Source organism: Macrobrachium rosenbergii, chromosome 4, assembly GCF_040412425.1.
Source record: "Macrobrachium rosenbergii isolate ZJJX-2024 chromosome 4, ASM4041242v1, whole genome shotgun sequence".
Lineage (NCBI taxonomy): Eukaryota > Metazoa > Arthropoda > Malacostraca > Decapoda > Palaemonidae > Macrobrachium > Macrobrachium rosenbergii.
In genome coordinates, this window is record NC_089744.1 from 2779747 (window position 1) to 2803623 (window position 23877).

The 23877-nt window shown below is 35.9% G+C and overlaps 1 protein-coding gene across 6 annotated transcripts in view; it reads left to right on the forward strand.

Annotated features, from left to right (window-relative positions):
* The window catches only part of LOC136829761 (probable phosphorylase b kinase regulatory subunit beta), a 119925-nt gene that overhangs the window by 40740 nt on the left and 55308 nt on the right, over positions 1 to 23877 (forward strand). For 3 of the 6 annotated variants that reach the window (XR_010850484.1, XM_067088637.1, XM_067088627.1), the window contains exons 8-12: positions 1666 to 1776; positions 1909 to 2047; positions 2937 to 3010; positions 4437 to 4616; positions 19720 to 19734. Coding sequence is in view for 4 of the 6 variants with exons in the window: in XM_067088637.1 (XP_066944738.1) it covers positions 1666 to 1776; positions 1909 to 2047; positions 2937 to 3010; positions 4437 to 4616; positions 19720 to 19734 (519 nt within the window). In the remaining 2 variants the exon portion in view is untranslated. The remainder of the gene's footprint in view (positions 1 to 1665; positions 1777 to 1908; positions 2048 to 2936; positions 3011 to 4436; positions 4617 to 19719; positions 19735 to 23877) is intronic. The other 3 variants (XR_010850485.1, XM_067088655.1, XM_067088645.1) reach the window with 1 other exon arrangement.

Sequence of the window (23877 nt, forward strand, 5' to 3'; positions counted from 1 at the left end):
CTTACCAAGTAATTACAGAATCGGAGCCCAACCTCCTCCCCTCTCATGGACATAAGGGCACAAACAGAATGAGGTTATCTACTAAGTCATTTCCAGTACTCCCATTAGTGGGTGGGGCTTGTCACCTACACTAAACAATCGAAGCTACTGTGATTTTTTTAAAAGCTACTGAGTTAGAAACAATAGCTATGTAATTACTTGGTAAGTACTGTATATATGAAACATAATTTTATTATGAAAATATCAGTTTTCCAGCCCTCACTTTCTCTTCTATACCTTATTGTGAGTTGCTGGAATTGGGCTCTTTCACCTCAGCTTTATCAGATTCCTGGTCATGTATAGTTAGAATTTTTTCAGGGTGCCCTCTCATATCTCGAAATGAGTGCCTTTTAGGTGTGAACACCCACCTCCTCTTTGAAGTTTTATCAGTGGCTCTTGCCATAGCTTGAGCAGATCTATGTCTTTTGTATGTGTCACATCAAGTGTGATTGTCACAGTGGGACATGTACCTGCAGGTCAGTAGATTCTAGTAATTCATCATCCACCCACCCTTCATGACTTTGTCCCTCATCCCTTCAGCACTCACAGAGGCGTGATTTTCATGAAGTACCCACCTTGTGCGTCAGGTGCTTGGCACACGTGTTTTCCAAGGTTACGTCTTCTGCTGCAGTCATTATTTATAGGACCTACTTGGATTTCTGAGGTCATTGTTAGCTCACTGTCCATTGTCCAGGGAATTGAGCTTCTTGTATCGGGGTCTTCTGTTTTCTTCAAAGGCTCCTCTGCTTCATTTTCTGTCCTATATTCCAGTTCAGGCTGATTATGATCAGTGGGTTTTGTATAACAAAGCAGTTTTTACACAATCATCAACATATTTCTGTTTTACATTAAAATTGAACCTAAGACTGAAATGAAATGCAGGACTGACTCTACCTAGGCCATGAAAGTTGGAACCTGACTCTGAAGCTTTACCCAGGCGTTGGCTGAGTCGGTTGAGCTTCAGACTGTCACCGATGGGCCAGAGGAACCTGATGAAGAGTTAGAGTCACTGGTGATAGAAATTCACTCAGTATAACAATTCCACAATAAGCTGTAGGTCCCTGAAGCTTAACAATTGGGCAGGCTGCACTTTTAATCATCAGCTGGTAAAGCAAGTATACTTTTTGGCAACCTTCATGAGCAAGTTTTGCCAACCTTCCTGACTCACTGGCGACTCAGTTGATATAATTTTATTTAAATTACCCTTCTGAAGTGAATATAATGGAAATCAACATAAAATCATGTGTGAAATAGAAACAATTTTTCCAGTACATCAAAATCAAACCCAGATGAAAGGAACTGGTGCTACTCAAAGAGATACCTAGTCAGGGGAAGGGTTCCTTTTCTTTTGGTGTGCCAAGTAGCTGGAATGACAGGATTAGGCAGATGTACACTGATGTGTTAATTAACAAATGTGTAAATACAAGCCATTCTTTACGTCACGACCCTACTCCTTAACCTCTGATTGGTTTAAGATACATAAGACTTCCTCTGTGTAGGAGATTTTAGGGTCCTTGCTGAAGTGAAAAAAATCTTCCATTAAAATTAAAGTATAATAATACACAAAGCAATAGTTTATTTAAAAACAACCTTTTGCATTAGTTTAAAGATCTTTCCTCATTTTAGATTGTCAGCTCACTGCAAGGAAAGTATGGATTCAAGAGATTCCATAGAGATGGATATGGAACTGTATTAGAGGACAAGAAGAGAAGGTTTTATAATCATGCTGAAACTAAGGTTAGTAAAGTAGATTTGGTAAAGCAATTTTCATGTAATTATTGTACTTGAGTCTAGTGCTGGTTTTTCAATTACTAGTGCGTAAAATTTTCTTTTTGAAAAGTTAATTTCCCCCAATTTTTTTTTTTTTAGGAGTTTGAGAATATTGAATGTGAGTGGCCCTTGTTTTACTTGTACATGATGATTGAAGGAATCTTCCGTAACAGCGATGAGCAGGTTGAGCAGTACAAGAATTTGCTGCAGCCTCTAATTAAAAGGGATAGATATGGAGGTAAAGTTTAATTCTGCAGTTTGCATAGGCTTATAGATTTTTCATTAAAAAGAAAAATTTCCTGCTATAGACACAGGTAAATATCCTTCTCTTCGATAATGATGAAAAAAAAAATTTAAGATATAAAATAACAATTTTACCTTCTCCATCAGTCTGTTGGCACGATTACCTGAAAAGTAATGAATAGATATCCATTTTTTTTGTAAAAATACAGTGTTCCAGTGAATAATTGTTTATGTATTGGAGTGAATCTGAGTCTTAATATAGATCTGGGAATTTATATTACTTCATTTTTATGTCTCTAATGTGCATATAAAAATAAATTATAGCATTCTGTGGTTTGTAAACAAAAAGTACCACTGAATATAGGGAGTAACCTTGCTGATCATACCCACATATACAGCTTCAGTTATTTTTTCAATGTTTATACAGTAAACCCCCGTATTCGCGTTCGGATGGTTCGCGGACTCATGCATTCGCGGGTTTCTCTGTGGAACATATCTAGCCATCATTTGCGGAAAATTCGCCCATTCGCGGTATTTTTCACAGAAATATTCACTAATTACTGTATTTTCTTATGATTTTCATGAATAAATGCACTTTTTGTGATAAAACTATTAAAATACTCAGGTATAAGCATTTTTACAGGGTTTTTCTTAGTTTAAGCTATCAAAATGGGCAGTTCTAAGTGTTTTTAGAGGGGTTTTAAGCATTCACGGATTTGACCTATTCGCGGTGGGGGTGTGTGGGACGCATCCCCTGCGAATACGGGGGGTTCACTGTACTTTATCGATGGTCTTTGTATGTGTGTGTATAATCTGGTTATCAGTGTCTGATTTTTGGACATATCCTCCAGTTGCAGTGTGTCTTACATAGATTTATTTTTCAGATCCCGTTATTCCAAAGTATTACTTTGTGCAGAGGGACCATATCTATGGAGAACGAGCAGAGCCAGGATCTCAGGTAAAATATACTGAAATTATTCATTGTCTTAGTCTTTTCCATTCCAAGTGCTGGTGCCATTGTTGGGAGAAAGCCATAAGAGGAGCCAGTAGGTGGTGTCGGATGCTTGATGGTCAGCCCTTTGTGGGGTAGTCTCTTCTGGTCTTGAATCCTTGATTTTTGCCCCACCTAAGAGTCAGTACTTCTTAATCCCTCTCTCATTATTATTTCTTCCTATTTCATATTTCAAGTAGCTTTCTCACATGATGATGTCCATTCTCTTTAACTGCTGCTACTAGTTCAACCACGGGGTTTTCTACCAATTGCAGTTGCACATCCCTTTCTCCATTTAATTTAGCTTTTTCCCGCGATGATGTCCAACCTCTTTAACTACTGCTGCTTGTTCAACCATGGGGTTTTCTACCAATTGCAATTGCACATCCCTTTTCTCCATTTAATTTAGTTTCCTTTTCTTTATCTTGCTGTCTCACCTTTCTAAATCCCCATTTTCTCTATCTCCGTGATCAGGACTGGATGCTAAAGTAGGAATTTTAGTTCATTTTCGGCCTGAGAGGTATTATGTTTGTCTATTGATATCTGTCTTACCAAGGGAGTTTATAGTATTGCAACTATAAAGTGTTTACATCTTAGGCAACAGAGTAGACTATGTCTCATTGTTTTGTATCGTTGCCACAAATTGTCCGTGGTGTCCTGATATATGGCATGAGTCCTCATCTGTACTATGCCATGCCTCACTTAGCTGATCCATGTATAGAGCCCCATTTTGTATCCTTTACACAGGTTGAGCTTTTTGATGTGTTACAGGTGCCTTTACAGCAGCATGGTAAGTCACTGCTCTCTCTGGTTGATTCTTGAATGTTTGTATGCTGCCATATGAACCTGAGCCATTGCCACAGTATATCAAGGAATATCAGGTGTCCGACCCACACTTGAGCCATTGCCACAGTATATCGAAGGAATATCAGGTGTCTGACCCACAGTCTAGATGTACTGAATGGGTGAATGAAACCTCCAACAACTTTTCCACACAGTATTTCATATTTCATCTCTTTTTGTAATATTACATATGAAGTTTCTCAACTCACAAGCTGCTTGCATTTATTATTTTGTGACCACCATCTTCCTGTGACCTCAGGCAGAATGGGAAGAGGAGGTAGAGTATTTTGCCAGAACCATCATCAGAGCTCTGTTGTCCTCCAGAATGTTGCCCTTAAAGCAGTCATTATTAAGAGACTTGAAATTGTAGCATTTCTCTGGTCCCTGGAATGACTTAATAGTAGGAAGAACTTGCAGCCTAAATGGAAGAGAACATAAATAAGGATTTTGTATAAATTAAATTAGAGGTTTGTATTGAGGAAAACAATTATTTTCCTATATTATTTCTGAAATTTTGCAAATTAATAAGTTAATCTAAAATACCCATCAGGTACGTCAGGCCAGTTCTGAAGGAACAGCACAAAACCTCTTCTTGTGGGGGCAGAGTATCTGGATTATTGCATCTTTACTGTTGGAAAACCTTCTCCATATCAATGAGCTCGATCTCATCCGTAGATATTTGCCATCTTATAATCGTCCTCGAAAAGGAGGTCGCTATTCAGCTTTCCAGGTAAGAGATCATAGCCAAATTTTTAATGTGGATGTGATTTGGAAAATATTTCGAGTTTTTGTTGTATACTCTTATGCACCTAAAAAGAATTTTGTGTTTTACCCCAAATTTCTAGATTAACATTACATACTTCAAACTTATTTTTGAAAAGTAACTGATATGAAACCTTCAGGAAATCATTTGATATTAGCTTTATGTTTGATATTTATTTTTGCATTTTTTTGCATTCTTAAAATTTTTTCTGACTTAAAAGAATGCTTTGTATTGGCAAAGAGCAAGGAATCATGAATCCTTTTATGGTTATGCCTGTCAAATTTAGCATTTTCCTTCTTGTGAATGTTTAATCATTTTTTAAATTTTTATTTTAAAATGTATAGTTGAATATTTTTTCAAATATTTTAAGGTAACTTGATGATGCGTAACCTGTTTGTTCCTACACGAATGCAAACCCTCAGTCTTTACATATGGATAACTTTCAGCAGAGCTGGAAAGTCTGGCCGCTAAACTTTTGCAAGGCTGTTATGGTAACAGTTACCTAAGGTAGGGATGGGAGTACCACCCACCCAACTGGTATGCATTCAATCTCCTCAGTTTACTTTTGGCCGCACTCTCAGAAAGACATACTTTTCTTCTCTGTCCTGCCGTTCAGCCTTTTTCCTCTTGTATATTTTACGTTTGTAATTTGAAATATTGATTTGGATATATTGAAACATTTGTGTATTTTGATATATTAAAACATTTCAGTGTCAATGTGTTTTATTTCTGTGTCTTCAGTTATATATTTACTTATACTGCATAGAAGGCTTAGGTGTGGAGTTTTTCTCCCTTTATGTCGTTGTTTTTTCTCAAACACTTTCTTCAAGGTGTGTTTTTAATTAGAGTATTTTCTTTTTTAGACACATGATGTTTTGATTCAAACTACACAATTTCTGGGAATGTGGTGATGTTTTAGTCTTTCAGATGTTGTGTAGAGGGAGACATTATGGGTTCATGTTGCAGCCAAGGGTTTTGTGTGAGGATTTGTCTTACTTTACATAGCAAGTTTTCCTCCACTCCTTCAACACAAATGTTAATGGCGCAAGTTCCATGGTTACAGTGATCCCAACTGCATGCTCAGGACCAGTCAGGATTTACCGTCTTGTTTCTTTCCCGTCTTGGGGGCGGGGGGAGGTGTGAGTCGTATGTCTCACTCCCTTCCCTTAGATACAGATATATTTTTTTTTTTTTTTTACACTAGTAATTTCTGCTTTGGTAAGAGTTGTCTGCTCATGTGACGTCACGGATGGGATTGTGACGTCGTGGCTAGTTCTTACGATGTCATTAACCGATTCCTCCGGCATAGTTTTGATTGATCAACTTGGCCTTTCAAGATAAGCAGACCCATCTTCCTCTATCTCAGACATTGGGGGTTTTTGGGAATTCTTCACTGTTTCTTCACATTTACGTGTACTGTGGTGAGACCTTCCGGTTGCCGTAGAAATCGAAGAAGAAATCCTTTCATCGTCGTCATCTACGCCTTCTTCTGTTGGTGCTCTCCCTTGTCTGCAGACTGGGGTTTCTTCGTGTCATGGGTCTCTCTCTGAGACCCTGCTACACAGAGCACCAGGTATACAGCAAATTGAAGAGGTAACCTGTGTCACCGATACTAGTTCTGGGAGTATTCCTCGAACTAGTATCTCCTCTGCCCGTGTTTCTAAGGACATTCAGGTAGAGGGAGCAACCAGCGTTCGCCTTGTATGTGACTCGTAGATCCTTCCAAGTTTTTTGGTGACTTCGGAAATCTGAGACTCAGGAGGATGCTCTTTGGCAACATGAAGTGGTTGAGCATGCCTACTTTACCTTGTCACTTTCTACTGCCAGATTGGTTTTAATATCAATAACGTGTATATAGGAGCACTCGTCTTTAGAGGACTGATCTCCTCCTTAATAATCAAGAAGAAATTTTATGTTCATGAAATTTTGAACGATGGTTCTTAGCTATGCTAAATCACTTTCACTTCTGGTATCGATGAGATCTCACTGATAAGGACAGTGGAAAGGACAGTGGAATTGATCGAGACACTGAGCTCCTCCTTTTCTAGTTGCTTTCTTCTCTACCGAGATAGGTAAGAAGATAAGACTTATCAGATGTTGGACCTATAGAATACACGTGACTGAAGTATTCCAACTGATATAACATTTTGTTGTGTACATAACTATTTTTCAGTGGCATACCCTTCCTCTCTCTAGCTAAAGGTGAAAGGAATGATATCAGACATGTCTTAGTTTCTTGTCAGTCAAGGAAGGGTGTCTGGAGTCCCTTTCCTTGGTCCTCATGATGTCATGTTACTCCTGTGAGGAGTGGAAAATGTAGCTAGTAATTGCTGCATACAATCCTCAGTACAATAACAGTGACACCATGATACAAACATGGTCCCCAAAGGTCCTAGTGTCCTTCCATGTCAGGTCTGCGACAGTGGTGCTACTCGGACAGACAGAAGTACTTTCGGTATGATGGCCAGTAAGGAATCAAAAGCGAGATGGATGAAATGTCAGCACTTTTTTTATGAAATCAAGGATAGGACTGTTGATCGTGACTTCTGGTTCTCTCTCAACTTCGAAAGAAGATTGAGTATAGTCTTTCTTCTCTCAGTTTCGTGTTGTTGGCTCTGTTCTGATCTGCTTATTCTACATATTTGAAGGTGATCAGTTAGATTGATCATTTTCCTTCAGTGGTCTTGTGGCACCAAAGACAATATGACTTCCGTGTTACCCCCAAAGCTAACGACTAGTTCCTTAGCTTCAAGCTGCCCAAGAAATGATGGCAAAGGGTTCCTTTCTCTAGCTAGGGAACTGATCAACCAAGCGTACTGTGAAACTTCCTACTGGACATCAGTGTTTCAGTTAAGATCTGCAGAAGGAAGTCACCCATATGTCTGTCACATTCTGAAAGGACATGTAGTTCGAGTACTCGGATAGAATGTATTTGTGAAATTCACATTCATATCCTCTTACCATGGAGTGTTGACCATAGGCAAAGGGATCATTTCTCTGCCTAGGGGAAAGACCTTACGAAAGTTTCAGTTAAGATCTCTAGAAGGAAAAGTCATCCATATGTCTGTTACATTCAGAAAGGACATGTAGTTCAAGTACTAGGATAGATTGTATCTGTGAAATTCACATTCATATCCTCTTACCTTGGAGTGTTGACCATAGGCAAAGGGATCATTTCTCTGTCTAGGGAAATGACCTTACGAACGTACCCTGCAATTTCCTGGTGGTCATCACTATGTTTGAGGCAACATCTCTAAGGGCTACAATCATCCACTGATCTATGGCATTCAGGAAGAACCCGTCAATCTGGTACTAGGATAGAATGTACTGTAATTGTGCGGTTCACATTCTTATCCTTTTACCTTGGGTTATTGCCCATGGGCCCTTGGACTTCTTTTCCTTGGACCCTTAGTGGATGCTCAATAAGTCATGTAGTTTACCCAGCTCTTAAGGACAGGTTGCATCTTGCCTAAGGTGTGCGGCTACAGGGAAAAGGTGTGGGCAGGACTGGCTTCCTACCTTCCTCCTGTTTTCCATCCTCTTCCAGTGGACAGAGGAAGAGTGAACAAGCCGTCACGAGCCAGACTGGTGTGCGTGTAGATGATCTGCATGACTGAGTATCCTGTCTATAATCCAGTTTTGCCTGGATTAATAGATGCATTTCCTACCTTCTCTCTAGCAAGGAGAGAGAAGAACTGACAATGAGCAAGCCAGTTGGTTGTTTTTAGCTACATAGTCTTCGACATTTTGGGTTCATCCGTACCTTTCAAATCAAGAGTTTTCATACTTTCCTTTTATTTGAAGTGCCCAGAAGTCTGGCGGTTAAACGTCACACATGTTCAATAGATAAGAGGTATGGTATCCTTCCTTTGCTCTTTCATGACAAGGAAGAGAATACCAGGTTAGCTGAACTACCAGTCAGTTCAGGGAATTACTTGGAATCCCCCCTCCAATAGTAAGTCTCCATATGTAAAGACCGAGGGTTTGTATTCTTATGGGAACAGATGACAAATTTTTAATTAATTTGTATTTTTCCTAACATACAAACCTGAGGCCTTTACATAAAAGGCCCACCTCTTACCACCCCTCATTCTTTTACCTGGGCCGAAAGGTAAACTGAAGAGATTGAATGCATACTGGTTGGGTGGGTGGTACTCCCGTCCCTACCTTAGGTAACTGTTACCTTAACCACCTTGCAAAAGTTTAACGGCCGGACTTTCCAGGTGCGCCGAAAGTTATCCATATGTAAAGACCTCAGGTTTGTATGTTAGGAAAAATATAAAATAATAAAAAATTTGTCATTTTTAAAAGTTTTTTTTGTGTTGCAATAAATTTTTTGGTGTATGAGCTGTATATGGCAAACAGAATTTAGCTATTACCTTGTTAAAAGTTCATTTACAAGATACAATAAAAATTTGTTATACAGTATTTAATTGGTTTAAATGCTGTATAATACAGATTCTAGTTTTATGCTGCATTCTCAAAATCAGTTGAGAATTGTAAATGTTTTGTAATTTTTATGTTTATTTTGATTGTTTGACCTTCTCTATTATTGTCAGGTGGGTAGGATATATGGTTGATAATGCTATGTTGCTTATTATTTATTTGTTCTGTGATTTAATAAATTTCAAGAGAAATATACATGGAACACAGAAGAATTTGATCATATGCATTTCATGTAAGGCTTAAAAGTTTGAACAAATTTTTTTTGCTGTTCCATTGGTAGCTGGGTCTATTGATGAGAAATGTTAGGTCAATACTTTTCAAATCTTAACATTGTTTGAATTCTTTGGAGTTACTTTGTATTTATTGACTGAAACTTTATGTTCTGGTGAACTGTCACAATCTACATGACATTTTAGTCTTGAAATTGAAGTGATGATATCATCTCTGGCCATTTACTTAATGCATATCCTGCCATCAGCTAACAGTTGCCCAATAAAGTTCTTATAGGATTGTATGGCGGCATATTCATGCATATCGTGGACATTCAAAGGATATAGTCTCCATGGCTGTTGATTTTGCTCCTGCAGTGCGTAGTGTTAGCATCTCTTTACTAAAAACATGGTGTATCCACACCTGGCCCCAGAACATAAGTTGTAGCACTTGATTCTGATATGGCTATACTTTGAGATCTGAATTTTGAAAGGTACTGTTTTCTCTGTAATATTGGAATTCCAGCTCTTAGACTGCTCAATACACATTTTTGTTGTCCTGTGTGTTCACAGGAAATAGTCATCTATGGTTTACAGTATACATTAGTAAACTTATATCTGACTGTGATTAGACTGTAAGACTCTAAGGAACCTGTGAGTGAACAGGCTCCTTTCTTGTATGCTGTGCATTATTATTCATTAGGATAGAGAAATTGAAAATTGAAATTACAAGAGCCTTATCAACAGGTAATCCTGAAATAGTATCAGCATTACCATCTTATGTGTCTGCTAAGTGGGTAAACTTGATTTGGAACCTTTCAAAAGTTCACAGTGGTCTGCAGCCAATATGAACTTTTTTGTCTTACAAGTGACGATCATTCCCTTTTTATCTGGGAAATCCTCTTTTCTGCCTTATTTGTTACTCAAGGCAGATTCTGTGTGGTTTTCAGTCTTTTCAGCAAACATGTTGAGACTGTTTGTATGACTATGTTAAAGGCTTATGTCCATAATCCAAACCCTTTACTTTAATACCAGTGCCCTCCTCCCAGTGTCTTCATTTGGTGCTTTGTGAGTGTTGTATCATGTAAGGTATTCATTTTGATACGAGCCCATAATTTGGAAATTACCTAGTGGCATTGGAATACTTACCTGAAAGAACAATTCAAGAATTCTTTTGGTTTTTGAAAAAATAATTTCCTGGTGAACAGCACTCTTCTAGGAATGAAGCATAGTAAAATAAGAGGTTTGCGTACATCGGTCATGAAAAATATTTTTAAATTGGATCTTTTGGTATTGTCATAGTTGACTCAAATTACTTAATGCCAATATTGTAATACAATGTAAATTTTCATTGATTTATATTTTTTAAATAAAGGAAAATGTAATCTATTTGACAGATGCATAACTGTAAAGTGAAGCATCTTGAAACAATACTTCTTCATTTTCAGTGTTGGTTTCAAGATGAGATTTTTTTTCTGTTAATTGCCTTGCAACTCCAGAGCTATGTTTAGTATGAAGCTTGAATTTTGTTACAGGAATTGATCCTGTTATTTTTGTTGTGTCAAAATTGTATAAAGATTTTAAGAATGTAAATGACAGTGAGGATTACATTTTATGTTTGGCCATTTCCTGTTTCGAGTTTCTTAGAGAGGAAACGGAATCAAATATAGTGTTTGAGTTAACAATGGAGAGTGAAATAATGTGCTGTGCTTTCACACAAAAAGTGTATTAGTATACAAATGTTACAGATTACTAAGAGGAAAATTACTTGATTAATTTTTAAAAATATTATATATTGTGGTATTTTAAATGTGTGTGTGTAGCTGAATGATTTGATTTTGTAGAGTTAGTTTAGATCTTTTATGAATGCTGCTTTTTAGTTACTGTAAATCCAAAGAGTACAGGAGTTCACATACCTGTAATGCATTGCAAGAGAAAAGTGACCAAAAAGAACTTTGATTCACTAGTTTTCCTTTTGTAAAGGTCATCTTCTATGTGGTTTTATTTCTAAGCATGAATTATTTTTCATATTTTGACAAGCGAGCAAGGTATTTTGAGCAGGTAAGGAGAGGGTGCTTTTTTATAATTCAGTTCTTCTTTTTTATCATATTGCATATGTAAATAGTTTGTGGCACCCTCGTCCTTCCCAAATGTGTCGTCCAGCACTTAAAATGTTATTGGACAACTCTTTCTTAGTAAACATTGTGTAAGTGAAGTATGTCTCAAATCATGTGTTTTGAAGGTTATTATGTAATGAAAACCTTGGTAAATGTATACTATTTAGAATTTCCCTCTTATCTTTGTGCCATTTACAACCTTCATTTATGATTGCCTTATGCTTGAAAAAGTTTTATTGGTAAGTCTATTGCTAATCAAGACAGGTTAGTGCTTTTAGGTAACCTGTAAGCAAGGCCCAGATTTGTGTACGATTATCAGATTTATTTAAGATCTGCTAGTTTACAAAGCTAAATGCTCCTTGTATCCCAGGAACTTGCAAAGAAGCGTAAAAAGAAATTCAAGTTGTATATTTGAGTTTTTAAGTGTACCTACAATTGGCATTTTGTTTATGGTCTTTTACTTGTTTTCATTGGTATGTATTTGCCATATGGGAAGGGTGAGAATGTTGCTTTCTGTTTATCACTTCATTCACCCTTTCTGCGCATGCTCTGCTTTTAGCATGAGTAGAAGGGCGGTCTTAATAGTCCTTCTTGAGTGTGGGTGTAGCTGTTGCTGATACTTGGTATGGTTATGCTGTCAGTTACTGTCTTGTTGAGAGTGAGAGAGCTAGCTTTATGTGTGGAAAATACAAATAGAGGGAGACAGAGAGTGAGAGAGGGGGAAAATATGAATTAGAAATCTTTTAAAACATTGTTTTCACTCTTATGGTGGAATGAACACATGTCAGGAAAGAAAGAGAAAAAGGATGAGAATAGTATGTAAAAAAAATTTCAGGTGTGAAAGTCTGTTTACTGTATTCGTGGTTGACATTTGACCTACCTCTGTTTAAGTTCTCACAATGGTTAACTGTTGGAGCTAATAAAAGTAATCTGTCAGGACTTCAAACTAGAGGTGTATAGCAATAATTAAATACCAAAATCAGCAGCTTTGTTGATAGCTGAACTTTGGTTAAAACCCTTTGCTCTTGGGAAGAATCCTAGTTCCAGGCGCAAGTTTTCTTTTTGTTCATGCATAAACTCCAAATGATGACATTGCTTTTGGTCTTTAGCCACCATGACTTTAAGGAGTTAGATCTTAATGAAAGGATAAGTATGCTTAGAAGATTTACATAAATATTTCACTCAGTACAGACAAAGCCTTATTTAGATTCTGAGCATCCAGATTAGTATTTATTGTCTAAGAAAATGTTGAGTACCTTCTTTACTATTTTGCCAAGGTACTCACACTTGAAAACCTACTGTTTTGGTTAGACATGCAGTGCAGTATTGACTTGACTGTCTTTTGATAAGAAACCTAAAGTAATAAAGACAATGAAATTTCAGGCATACAAAGGTATAAAAATAACGTTAGTACAATACATTGCAGTAGTGTTTTCTTAAAAAGAGGAAATTTTCTACTTTAAGAATCTCCTCTATCCTTACCTTGGGAAAAAGACCAAGCTGTTGCCCCAATTAAAAATGAGTAAATGTCTTTTTGTACAGATGGCTTGCAGAGCATTTTGTTAGGTTTTGACTTACCTGTGTTTTGACAGCTCTTGTCATTATACTTAGTTATATTTTTAATGTGGTCAGATTTGTTTTGTGTACCTCTGTGTAGGTCATATCAGCTAGGCAGCAGGTACACAGGCTTTTTCTTATTTGGAAACTAGAAGTCCTGATTTCAGCATGATCCAAACTTTAGCCAAGGTGGTGGTGCTTATCAGACCACAGTAAGTGCTTTTTCCTCCATGTAACCACTGCTTTTATAAGCCTTTATTATCCAGTTGAAACAGGAGCATTGACCATAAGTTCACTACACAGTATCAACCCTTCAGTAATCTTGTATTTTGGCCAGGAAAGATTATTTCTTGATTACATTGCAACTGTAACAGGTTAATATCTCCTCTGTCTTTGGCCTGTGAACAAAAGCTGACTGATGCAGTAATGGGATGGCAGTCAGTTATGGGCATGTTTTACTTGACCAAGAAATTGTTTTTATACTTAGGCCTCAAGAGTAAAGCCATTGTGATGTGATTATGGATAATATAGTCATGGTCACAGCAGTAAGGAAGTTTTGAGTCCTTATATTGGAGTAAGTAATTCTGACCAAGATCCAGTTGTCTATGTAGAATCAGAAGCATTGTCAGAAGAGCTCAGATGTAGTGTCTCACTGATGACATCCTGCTACCCTCCCCTGGTGACTTTCAAAACAGCACCCCTTGGGTGTGTAGTGACTTGACCAAGGCTAGCCTGTCAGCTGTTCAGCTGCTGACAGCTCCCTTCTCTAGCACAAACTCATTTACTTCACCAAACAAGGGGAAGAATAAGGTCATGTAGAATTGTTAATGAAACACACACGCACACACTGCTGGTAGATCAGACCTGAAAATTCAGAGTTTCCTTCCTGCTTCTGTTTTTCCCAACGTAAACTTTGTCCTGAAGAGACAGTTTTATCATTTCCTTTGTAAGCAAGCCCACTCTCTTCCAATCTCTCTTTGATACTGTTGAAAACCCAGATCTGTAAGTAAAGGTACTATCCCAAGGAAATATGACCAGCAAAAGGAATCTTAGCCAGGCAGCCATGGGTGTCACAGGCTATATTTTAGAGTTGATTTGGCTTGTAAGTTTTGTGAGAAACAGTAAAATAGTGGATAAAGTCAGTCCTCACCATTTTTCATTGAGGTGTCAAGGGCTGCTTAGATAAGACATGAAATACTTCCGTTTTGAAGAAATGATGCCATTAGACTTTTTGAAGGCACAACTCAGGTTTGACTTCTTTTCAGACCCTCTTGCCTCCGTTTGAAGTATGGCCACATAGAAAAGTTGGAACTTGCTGAGTATGTCTCTAACTGCATAGGCCACTAGACCACTTGGGATTACTTACTCCATTCAAGGGAGTCAAGACCTTGCTCTTTGGCTTGTCTGATGGTTTATAAGACAAAGTCAGGATAGAGTTGCATATAGTATCTTAGGCTCTTTGTAGATTCTGAAAATTGGCTGTGTGAAGTATAAAAAACTACATAAATGTTAGCGTTGATAATGTAAATTTGAGAATGTTAGCGGAAGTTACTATTGAAGTTATATACTACAGTTTAAATGGTAGGATGGATAAAGCAACTCCAAGTGCCTCCCTTTCTGCACTCCTGTGCAGTCTCATCTAGTACTAGGAATAGTAATTTTAGTAGTCGTGGCTGATTTCTGATTGGGACAAAATCTTTCACAAGTTTTCATGATATACGTACCACTCTCTCACTTTATACATCTCAATGAGTCTTTTAGGTACCCTCTGCTTTTGTAATGCCCATCTTTTCTGTTTTATTCAGTTACTTGTCTTCATACTTTTTCTTCCCAAAAACCCTCACAATACTGCATATGAAACAACTTCCTCCTCATGTAATACTTCTCATATAGTTGCCTCATTACAAAGACTGCTTGGGTCTGTGACTTCCTGGGCATAAAGGCAAACTGATAATTGTCAGTATGAACACTTTTTCTCAACCTTTCCTCCAGCATCTTTAGTATTTTCATTGTAAACACAGATAATTATATTCCATAGTTTTCAAATCCTTTCTCCCTTAGTATGGTATGTCAAATCTTTTTATCAGCACTTGAGGTCTTATCCCATTGTTGGTAAAGCTTTCATATAATCTGGTCAGTTCATCTATACAGTAGCTGGTTCTCAATCTACCTTTAGCTTTTTCAGCTTCCCAAAAGGTCTAGTAACCTCTTCAGATGTTACATTCCGTCAGTACCTCTGACATGTTAACAAGCTTCACTCAGAAAAACTCATTAATGCCCCTGATAGAATACATCGCCTTGTAAACTATTTATTCTTAGCACCTTCCAGTCTCTCCTAAGTCAACATATACCAACGCAAGTTTTTACTTATAAAAATTCATTATTAGTTCCGAATAGAATAATTACCTACCAGCTATATATGGTTTTCTCTATACGCTCTTTTTCTTCCCACCCTTTCTTTATAACATTTTTTCTTTCCAAGGCATACTTTACACACACTTGTCAGCCACTTAGTCACACTGTTGCCCTCACACTGTGGTATCTCACTTGCAACCCCATCACCTGGCATATTTGCAGTTTTTAACATTTTAATTACACTCATTGCATCCTCAAGGGTCACTTTTTACAAGGATGCCCAAATACACCTACCTTCTCGATTCTTGCGTAATTGAAATCTTGTAATTTTATCCTCCACATGAAGCTACTCCTTGATATACAGTAAGGTACTCACTCTGATGATGCTGACTACATTTTCTGCACTCATCATCTCCATGTATATAATTTATTTTAAGATCCATTTTTTTCTTAACTTTTCTTTTCACATTTTCTTTCTTCCAGTTAAATGTCTTTCTGAGACTCATATTCATCGTATGAAGGTTTTAATCAAAGTACTTCAGCAAAATTTTTAACCCATTAAAAGTTAGTGAAGGAGAAATAAAATTTCATTTTAGTTTCAAGATTCATACTGATCGAACAAATTTAATAAATGATAGGAAATGTTAACTCCTCCAGTATGGTGAAATAAAGAGCCTATGTTTTTTTAACTCTTGCATAAGTGCCAGTGAATTTTTTAAAAATCACATTTGAAAGAGGTAAAATGAGAAATAAAAGTAACTATTATCATATTTTGTTGCTTTGGACATGTGGTATCACTTTTTTCATATCTCTGAGTTATGGTTTAGAACACTGATTTATTTTAAGTATGCTGGCACTCTTGCACTTATTAATCTGGGTAATAGAGATTTGTCAGTACATTTGTTTGGGTAAGTTTAATACCTCTATATAAGTATGTTCCAGCTTTGAAGTAAATTCAGCCTCATTTGATAAGGTTTTAGTTTGCACAGAATAAACACTCCCATGAAACTGCTTTATGTAAAATTTAAGTTTTTAATTCCCAGTTACATTTTTATTAATGGGTAAATTATTTTCAGATTGCATGTAAGCCACTATATTGACCATGCACATCTCTCTTTAATCCTTTTTGTATGAAATACAGAAGTCACATTTTAAATAATTACCTGCACACCTAAGCTGAGGTTACTCAAGTGATGAGTTTCTTTAATATACAAGAGAGTTCCAGTCATTTTCTGGTAGTTATTCATAACATTTCATTTTCACCTGGGATCACATAGGTGATGATTGGTTAGTTGTCCTTGCTCGTTTAGGGATCATCATGGGGATTTGAATTTCATTACAGATAAGTATGTTTTGGAATGCACCTTGACAAGAAAATCTGTTGTGCTCATTTGTATAGCACATCTAAAGTATTTGCATTACTGATTAATGGGCATATTTTCTCCACATTAGAAGTGAATATAGTTTTTGTCTCAAGTTTCTGTAGAGGCTTATCCCTACAGCATGATTTATGTACAGAAAGCAGTCTGAAAGATCCTTTGCAGCATCACTTTGGGGGAGGAGCTGCACTGTTTTATGTTATTTTTCATCTGTTCCCACTGCTCTCTTCTTATGTGACTCTATTTTTTTGTTAATTGCTCATATTTTTCTTCCTTTAAGATTAAATGTATTAAGCAGCCCCATTAGAGTCGAGAACATTGAATCATTGGTGTGGTTGAATTGCCTTACAGTAATAATTGTCATGATTTGGTTATTTTTGCAATATTTGGTCTCATGAGTTACTCTTCAAAATTAAAAAAACAGTAAGCAGAACATAAAGAATATTTGAAAATTGTCCCACTGCTCAGATGGGATTGTAAGTCCATGCTATTTACAGTATATAGATAGATATAGATACAGAAATTATTTTTCTATTTCTAACTTTTGTAATTTTATTACCTACCAATCAAGGCATAAATAAATATGATAATATCCTGTCACTTAAACTTGAACGTCATTGAGCTTAGCTGTCATTCCTGATGTTACACCATAAGTTAGTCTTCCTTTATTGAATTTGATGCAAGCTTCTTTAATCTCAGAATCCAGTTAATGCCTTAAAACCATGGAACACCAAAGTAGCTGAGACATCACTTGCTTCATCATATTATTAGAAATGAATGTGGTGTTTTCAGTCAGTTCCGTAACTTAAGTAAAAATGTAAAAAATTGAAGAGTAAGGAAATTGCAGAATTTTACTTCAGTAAGCTCCCATTCTAAATAAAGGCAAATTACTGCATAAAAATAACAGCAGCAAGTATAGTAATGGAAATGACCAAGCAAAATCTACATGTCAAAATTAAAGGAATCCCAAATGGATAAAAATTACTGAAAAAGTCACCAAAAGTATGTGGCTTGGCTTTTTTAAGGGCATGGATGCTTGTGGTGCTGTTCTTTTGAATTTCTAGAAATCCCAAGATTCGGCTAATGAAGTTCTTATTCATGATCTTGACTTCAGCGCCACTTTTTAGTGTGATAATCATGAGACATATTTTCAAACCTAGACAGATGGGAGTTGCTGTACCATTTCCTAGTCTTTTGATGAAGGACACAGTAATGTAGTCTCTGGTGCTCCCGGCTAGTGTTCTTGACCTGTTACTTATTGCATTCTGTATTTATGATAAGTGGTGTGGCCTTGAAAACAAGCTTACTGTATTGTTAATGTAGATGATGTTACTTTTTTCATCAATCCACCTTTGGCTGCTGAATCTTCCAACAGAGCTTTAACTAAAATTAATGCATGGTGCAAATTATGGGGATGAAGTTGAACCACAAACTAAACTTGCCAAGTACGGTTGTTAGCAGGTCTAGAACATAACCCCCTTCCTTTCCATTCAGACAGTTTTTCTTTAACTAGGTGCAGTTCGTTCAAATTTCTAGGTGTCATTCTTGTGTTATATCAGTTTGTGGGGTTTATTGTGGGAAATTCCCCATGGCTAAGAAATTAAAATGAACAATGATGTATTACTTCATTTTACCTAGCCGTAAGAAAAATTTCACAATTTAAGGTTTTCCCAGTTTCCATTATTCATTTATCAACCAACCCCTGAAGTTTACCAGCATCTTGCCATACTCGAACACCAGATGTTAGAAAGTGTGTTTTTTATCGCAAATGAGTAGAGAAAGAACAGCTCATGAATTTATGAAATTTTCGACTATCCACTAGAAATGGGAGCAATTGAAAATACCTCTCAGAACTTAATTTTTGTACGATCAATTTGGTGTAAGATATGAATGTTAAACAAATGTAGACCAGAAGGGAAAAGGCATACTGAAAGTACTTTGTGAGTTGCTGGTATAGTACGCCAATATGCACATTTAAATTTTGAAAAGGGGTTTGTTAACATTTTGATAAGAAAGCAAGTTTTCTTTGCACCCCCAATAGTTTATAAAATACTTAATGGTGGCAATTAATCTATTTTTATTTATTCATAAACTTTGCATAATGATAATAAGAAGCAATATATTCAAACTTGAATAGTAATGTGATAATTTTGGTGGAAGAATATGATTCGTTATCTTTTAAAAATGGTTGATGTAAATAAATTGTTGGAAATTTAGGTACACTATCTGATTTTTTATTACTGGATAATGAAAAGCTTGGTGGGCCATGTAAGCAGTGGAAATTTTACTGTAGGAAATGGAAATAGTATTCTATAAATGTAAATTATTATTAAAATATTAAGTATTCCAGAAAGTCTAGAAATTATTATCTCAGAAGTTAATTGCTTATTGTTTGTAGTTGTGTGCTTATACAGCATTTTGTTTTGTGTGGTACAGATGAGTTTCATAGCACTGTACTGTATTCATCTGTATCACCTAAAAAATGAAAATTTCAGTTGAATTACTTTATAACCAGTATTCTTCTTGCTGGAAGTATTTATATAAACATTTCTGAATTAAATTGGATAGGACTGTGTCACTGATTCTGGTTTACTATGCAGTATAGTATATAGCATTTACAACTTTACACTTTTCTATCACAAATATGTGTGTGAAATTTGGCACAATGTTTCACAGTGCATCATTGATAAGTATAAGTTGACACATGCAGGTAATGAGTGTATGCATTATTTTGTGGATGCTTTTCCCTCTTTAAGTCTCAGCTTGCAGCTTTTTGTTTGTGTGGAATTTAAGGTTTTATTTTACTATTTTGTGTTTGAAGAAAACTCTTTTCCATAAAACCTCGCTTTATATTTTTAATGATAAAAATAACTTTTAAAACCTTATACAGTCAGGTTTTCCTTTAATTTTCACTACTATTGGTTTTGATGATATGGTTGTATTTCTTCTTATTGTTAATCTTGTGTAAATATTTGATGAAGTTTCTTCCTTTTTCATGCCTTTGTAGAGCAAGTCTTCCAAGGTAAGTACCTTCTGTTTGTTCTCTGCTACTGCAGATGCAACCAAAAATATTTTATAGATTTTGGTGGTTCCATAGTAGTAGCTTTAAAATACATGGAGCATTTAGAAGGAGTGCCAAACTTGAAACATATATGTGAAAGTTGCATGTATGGTAAGTTTGTGTTCATTGATGAGCTTTGTAAATAGATGCATCCGTAGTGATAGTTCAAGTAGTGGTTAACTTTAGCACCTGTACTAACACCAACAATGTTAATGTTTTGATAATGTGAAGTTTAATTATCAGTAAGTTTTTAAGGGCATCATAAAATTTTTTAACTGAGCACCCTGGACCTTAGTTACATTATTGCCACTCACAGAAATTATGCTTGTGATGTCTTATATGGTTGCTTCTTATGTAAAAATATAGTATCAGTTTTATATGTTAAATGATTGACAATTCTTTAAATGGGTCTACTTCCATTATTATATTAATGTATCTGTTGAAACATTTTTTAATACAATACTGGGAGTAGATCTGTTTGTTAAAAATGCTTGCGCGGAGGCAGTTAATAGAAGTGGGATTTTTTCTTAGTCTTATTGTATCTTATCTTTAGCAAATGAATTAATAGCAGTTTTGTTCAAAGTATTTTTAGATGATTTGAAATGGGCTGTGGGTAACAAGTCCACTGTAATATGTCAGTAAGTATTATGAGGTTTAAATAATCAATTAAATAAAGTTTCATAAAGTTTTGACACTTATAATGTTGGAATTGAAAACTTCGTAAGACTTTTGCCTTCTCTCTCTCTCTCTCTCTCTCTCTCTCTCTCTCTCTCTCTCTCTCTCTCTCTCTCTCTCTCTCTCTCTCTCTCTCTCTGTATGGTGGGATTGGTACAAGAAAGGAACATTCTTACCTCTTTTCAGAAATATTAAGCTCTCTCTCTCTCTCTCTCTCTCTCTCTCTCTCTCTCTCTCTCTCTCTCTCTCTCTCTCTCTCTCTCTCTCTCTCTCTCTCTGTATGGTGGAAATTGGTACAAAAAAGAAACATTATCTCAGAAATCTGAAACCATTCCACAAGCAGACATCTTGCCAGATGGATACCATAGATTTTGTTCATTTGCCCATGTTTTAGGAACTTTCTCTCTTTTGTGGTGGGTTATTAATGCACTCACTATTCCTTCTTTTCTAGAGGGAGAGAGAGTGAAAGTGACTACTTTTTAATAGTTTTAATTAACTTGAAAAAAAAAAAAAGGTTTGTAAAAACAGATTTTCTGCGATTTGAGTCAGTACTTTTGATTTTCATAACAGAACTTGCATTTTACCATAATGGTAAATATGCTACTGTTCCTTTCTAATTTACAGCCATCTCACCCATCCTATCAGAAAGATGTTGGTATAGTTAAGAAATCCGAATAACTGCAGTTATTCATGATAAAGTGGAGATTACATAGATAAACAAGAGTGATAAATTAACTGAAGTTGTTTGAATGAATTAACAGAGCTTATTTCACTAATTATTTTAGTTCTGTGATAATACTTTAGTTTTCAAGTGAAAGATGTGGATCAGAGTACACCACAACTTTATAAATATTAATATTTTTTTAATTTATGGATTTTTGTGTAGAAAATTTTAGTCTTGACAAAACTTTTATGCTAATTTTGCCCTCCTTCTAGCACTAGCACTGCATTTTGTAAATGTGTTAAAATTTTGAATTCCCTTGCGGTCTTTTTTGTTGGGTATACCATAGCAAGTTAATTTAACATGACTCATCTTTTGAATTTGGTAACTAGGGGCATTTTAAAGTGGTGCGTGTAACCAATTTTATGTACCAATATTGACTAGAGATAATGAAGTCTATTAATCTATTAATCTTTTGAGTTCACAGTATGAAAATCATACAAAAATTCCCATTAGTTGTCTATATTTTCTTTCATAAACTGTATTTAGCATCTTATACTGTCAATGAAAATGTTGCCAATGTGTGTGTAAATTATTACTCCATGATAAAGTACTTTTACCCATTATCTATTACAAATTAGTGGCAGATAAATAGTAAGAAATTGCCAGATTGGGTCTTAGATTAGTTTCCTAAAACCACCATTATAAAGACTTTATTCAGTTGCAAGCTGTTACTGGCAAACAGACACACTAACCTGTTTTCAGATTACAATATCTTTTGAAATTCTGAAGAAAGAAATCCCATTCTCTTGAACACTGAATGTCAGTGTTAAGAGTAGCTAAGTCATCCAAGCATGTTATTCATAACTACTTCCTTTGTCAGAACTGTGTATTAAGTACTAAGGCCTTGATTACATTCCTGATTTGATAATGGTTTCTGTTTCATCAGTTACCAAAACTAGTATTATAATAATAAGGGATTTGTAAATACTGTAACTGGATACTATTCCAGGTACTTGAAGTTGTAACACTAATGAAAATAATCTCACTGTTAGCTCCATTTCACTCTTAAGAATTTCTCCTCTAATTCATGTATGGTAGTAGCAGTCCATTCTTATATGCAGTAATGTGATCAACTGAGTGCCAAACAGTTGGAACATTTTATGGACAGCATTGTCAGGTATGATTAACATTCATGCATCAAATATATGGTATAGTATACCCATTGTTCCAGTATTGTAAATGGAAGAAAAATAATAACTAACCTTAATAACTAAAAGACCTTACTTCAGTGTGCGGGATGCAGGGTTTTTCTGTGAAGGGAAGACGGTAGCCGCCTACTTCAGGTTTTTGGGATTCAGCTAGGCTATTACAGTATATTGTTTTCTCACTCTGTGGTTATTTCCATGAATGGCTTCACGTGCATGTGACATACCATAATTTCATAAATGTTTTTTGTACCTATTTTAAAGGCTGGAAATCCTGTTGAGAGAGAGAGAAACCGAAATCTATAAGAGGTTCAGAATAATAAAACAATGAATACTCTGCCCTCAGCTACTTTTAATATTCTCAAGGTCCCAGAGAAAATATCAGCTGCATTGTTTAGGTACAAAATAAAAAGGAAGCCTTATATTCTATGGCCATGTAAGTACGTACTGCCAGTAGAAGAAAGTGACAGAATAGATGAAAGGTATAGCTAGGATTTCACAGAGAATGTAGTAATGATCGTAAATGTGCTAAAAAACTGTGATATCTTTTGAGAGATCATGGCAGTTAGAGTCTCTGAAAGAATTTAATTTCTTAGAAGTAAATAAGAAGGTGGCATACAGTTTCAATCAGACAGCTAAGTATGCAGTTTTCCTGAAAGGGAAAGGAAAGTTAGAAGGTCCATTAAATGCTACAGAGCATAAAGACTGTACAATAAATGATCTGAGAGTGATGACTCATTTCTTTATTTAAGCAAGATGAAAGATGTGGCAGCTAAAATGGAAAATTAGGTTAGATATGTTCTCAGCCCCTTAGGAATGACTGTCAAGTTCCTCCACTTCATGTGTGCAGTGACAGACAGATGAATAATGACACCTGTAGCTGCTTCAGGCTCTGAGATATGCCCATGCATGCACAATACTACTGGCTGACTGCCTCTTTCTTGTTCCAGGGCATAGATTGTGTTGTTACTACTAGGTTGATTATATTATGACAAGAAATAAGATGTGAGAGAAACTTAGGCAGCCTGTTGCACTGTATGAAAGGGAGAGACTGCTCATTAAGTTCTTCCTCAAGAAGTAATGATTTACTAGTAATGGAATGTTTACAAAAAATCTGTAAATAAACACTTGGAATTTGCATTTTGTTGATAACTTTTATCTACATAAGAATTGGATCTTTAATGGTCCCTCTGTACACAAATACTATGAAACTGCACGGGTATATGTTGGCACATTAGCAATGTGTATGGTATTAATCATGACTCACGAGTATGTGAATTCAAAATTTGCAAGTAAAGGTCTGTAGTTGTCATGAGAATATTTAATATATGTATAGAAAGTTTTATCTATCTATCTGTATGTGGGAAACCTCTTCAGTTACTACTGAATTTATTAAATTCAACATGGGTGAAATGATAATTTCCTGTGAAGGCTGTGCAGTACTAATTTCACATCCTTTGAATCCTGGTTTAGAAAATTGTAGCAAAAAGATAGACAACTTATAGAGATATTAGCCCTATTAAATCAAGTATACTTATGAAACAGGCAAATGAAAAATGA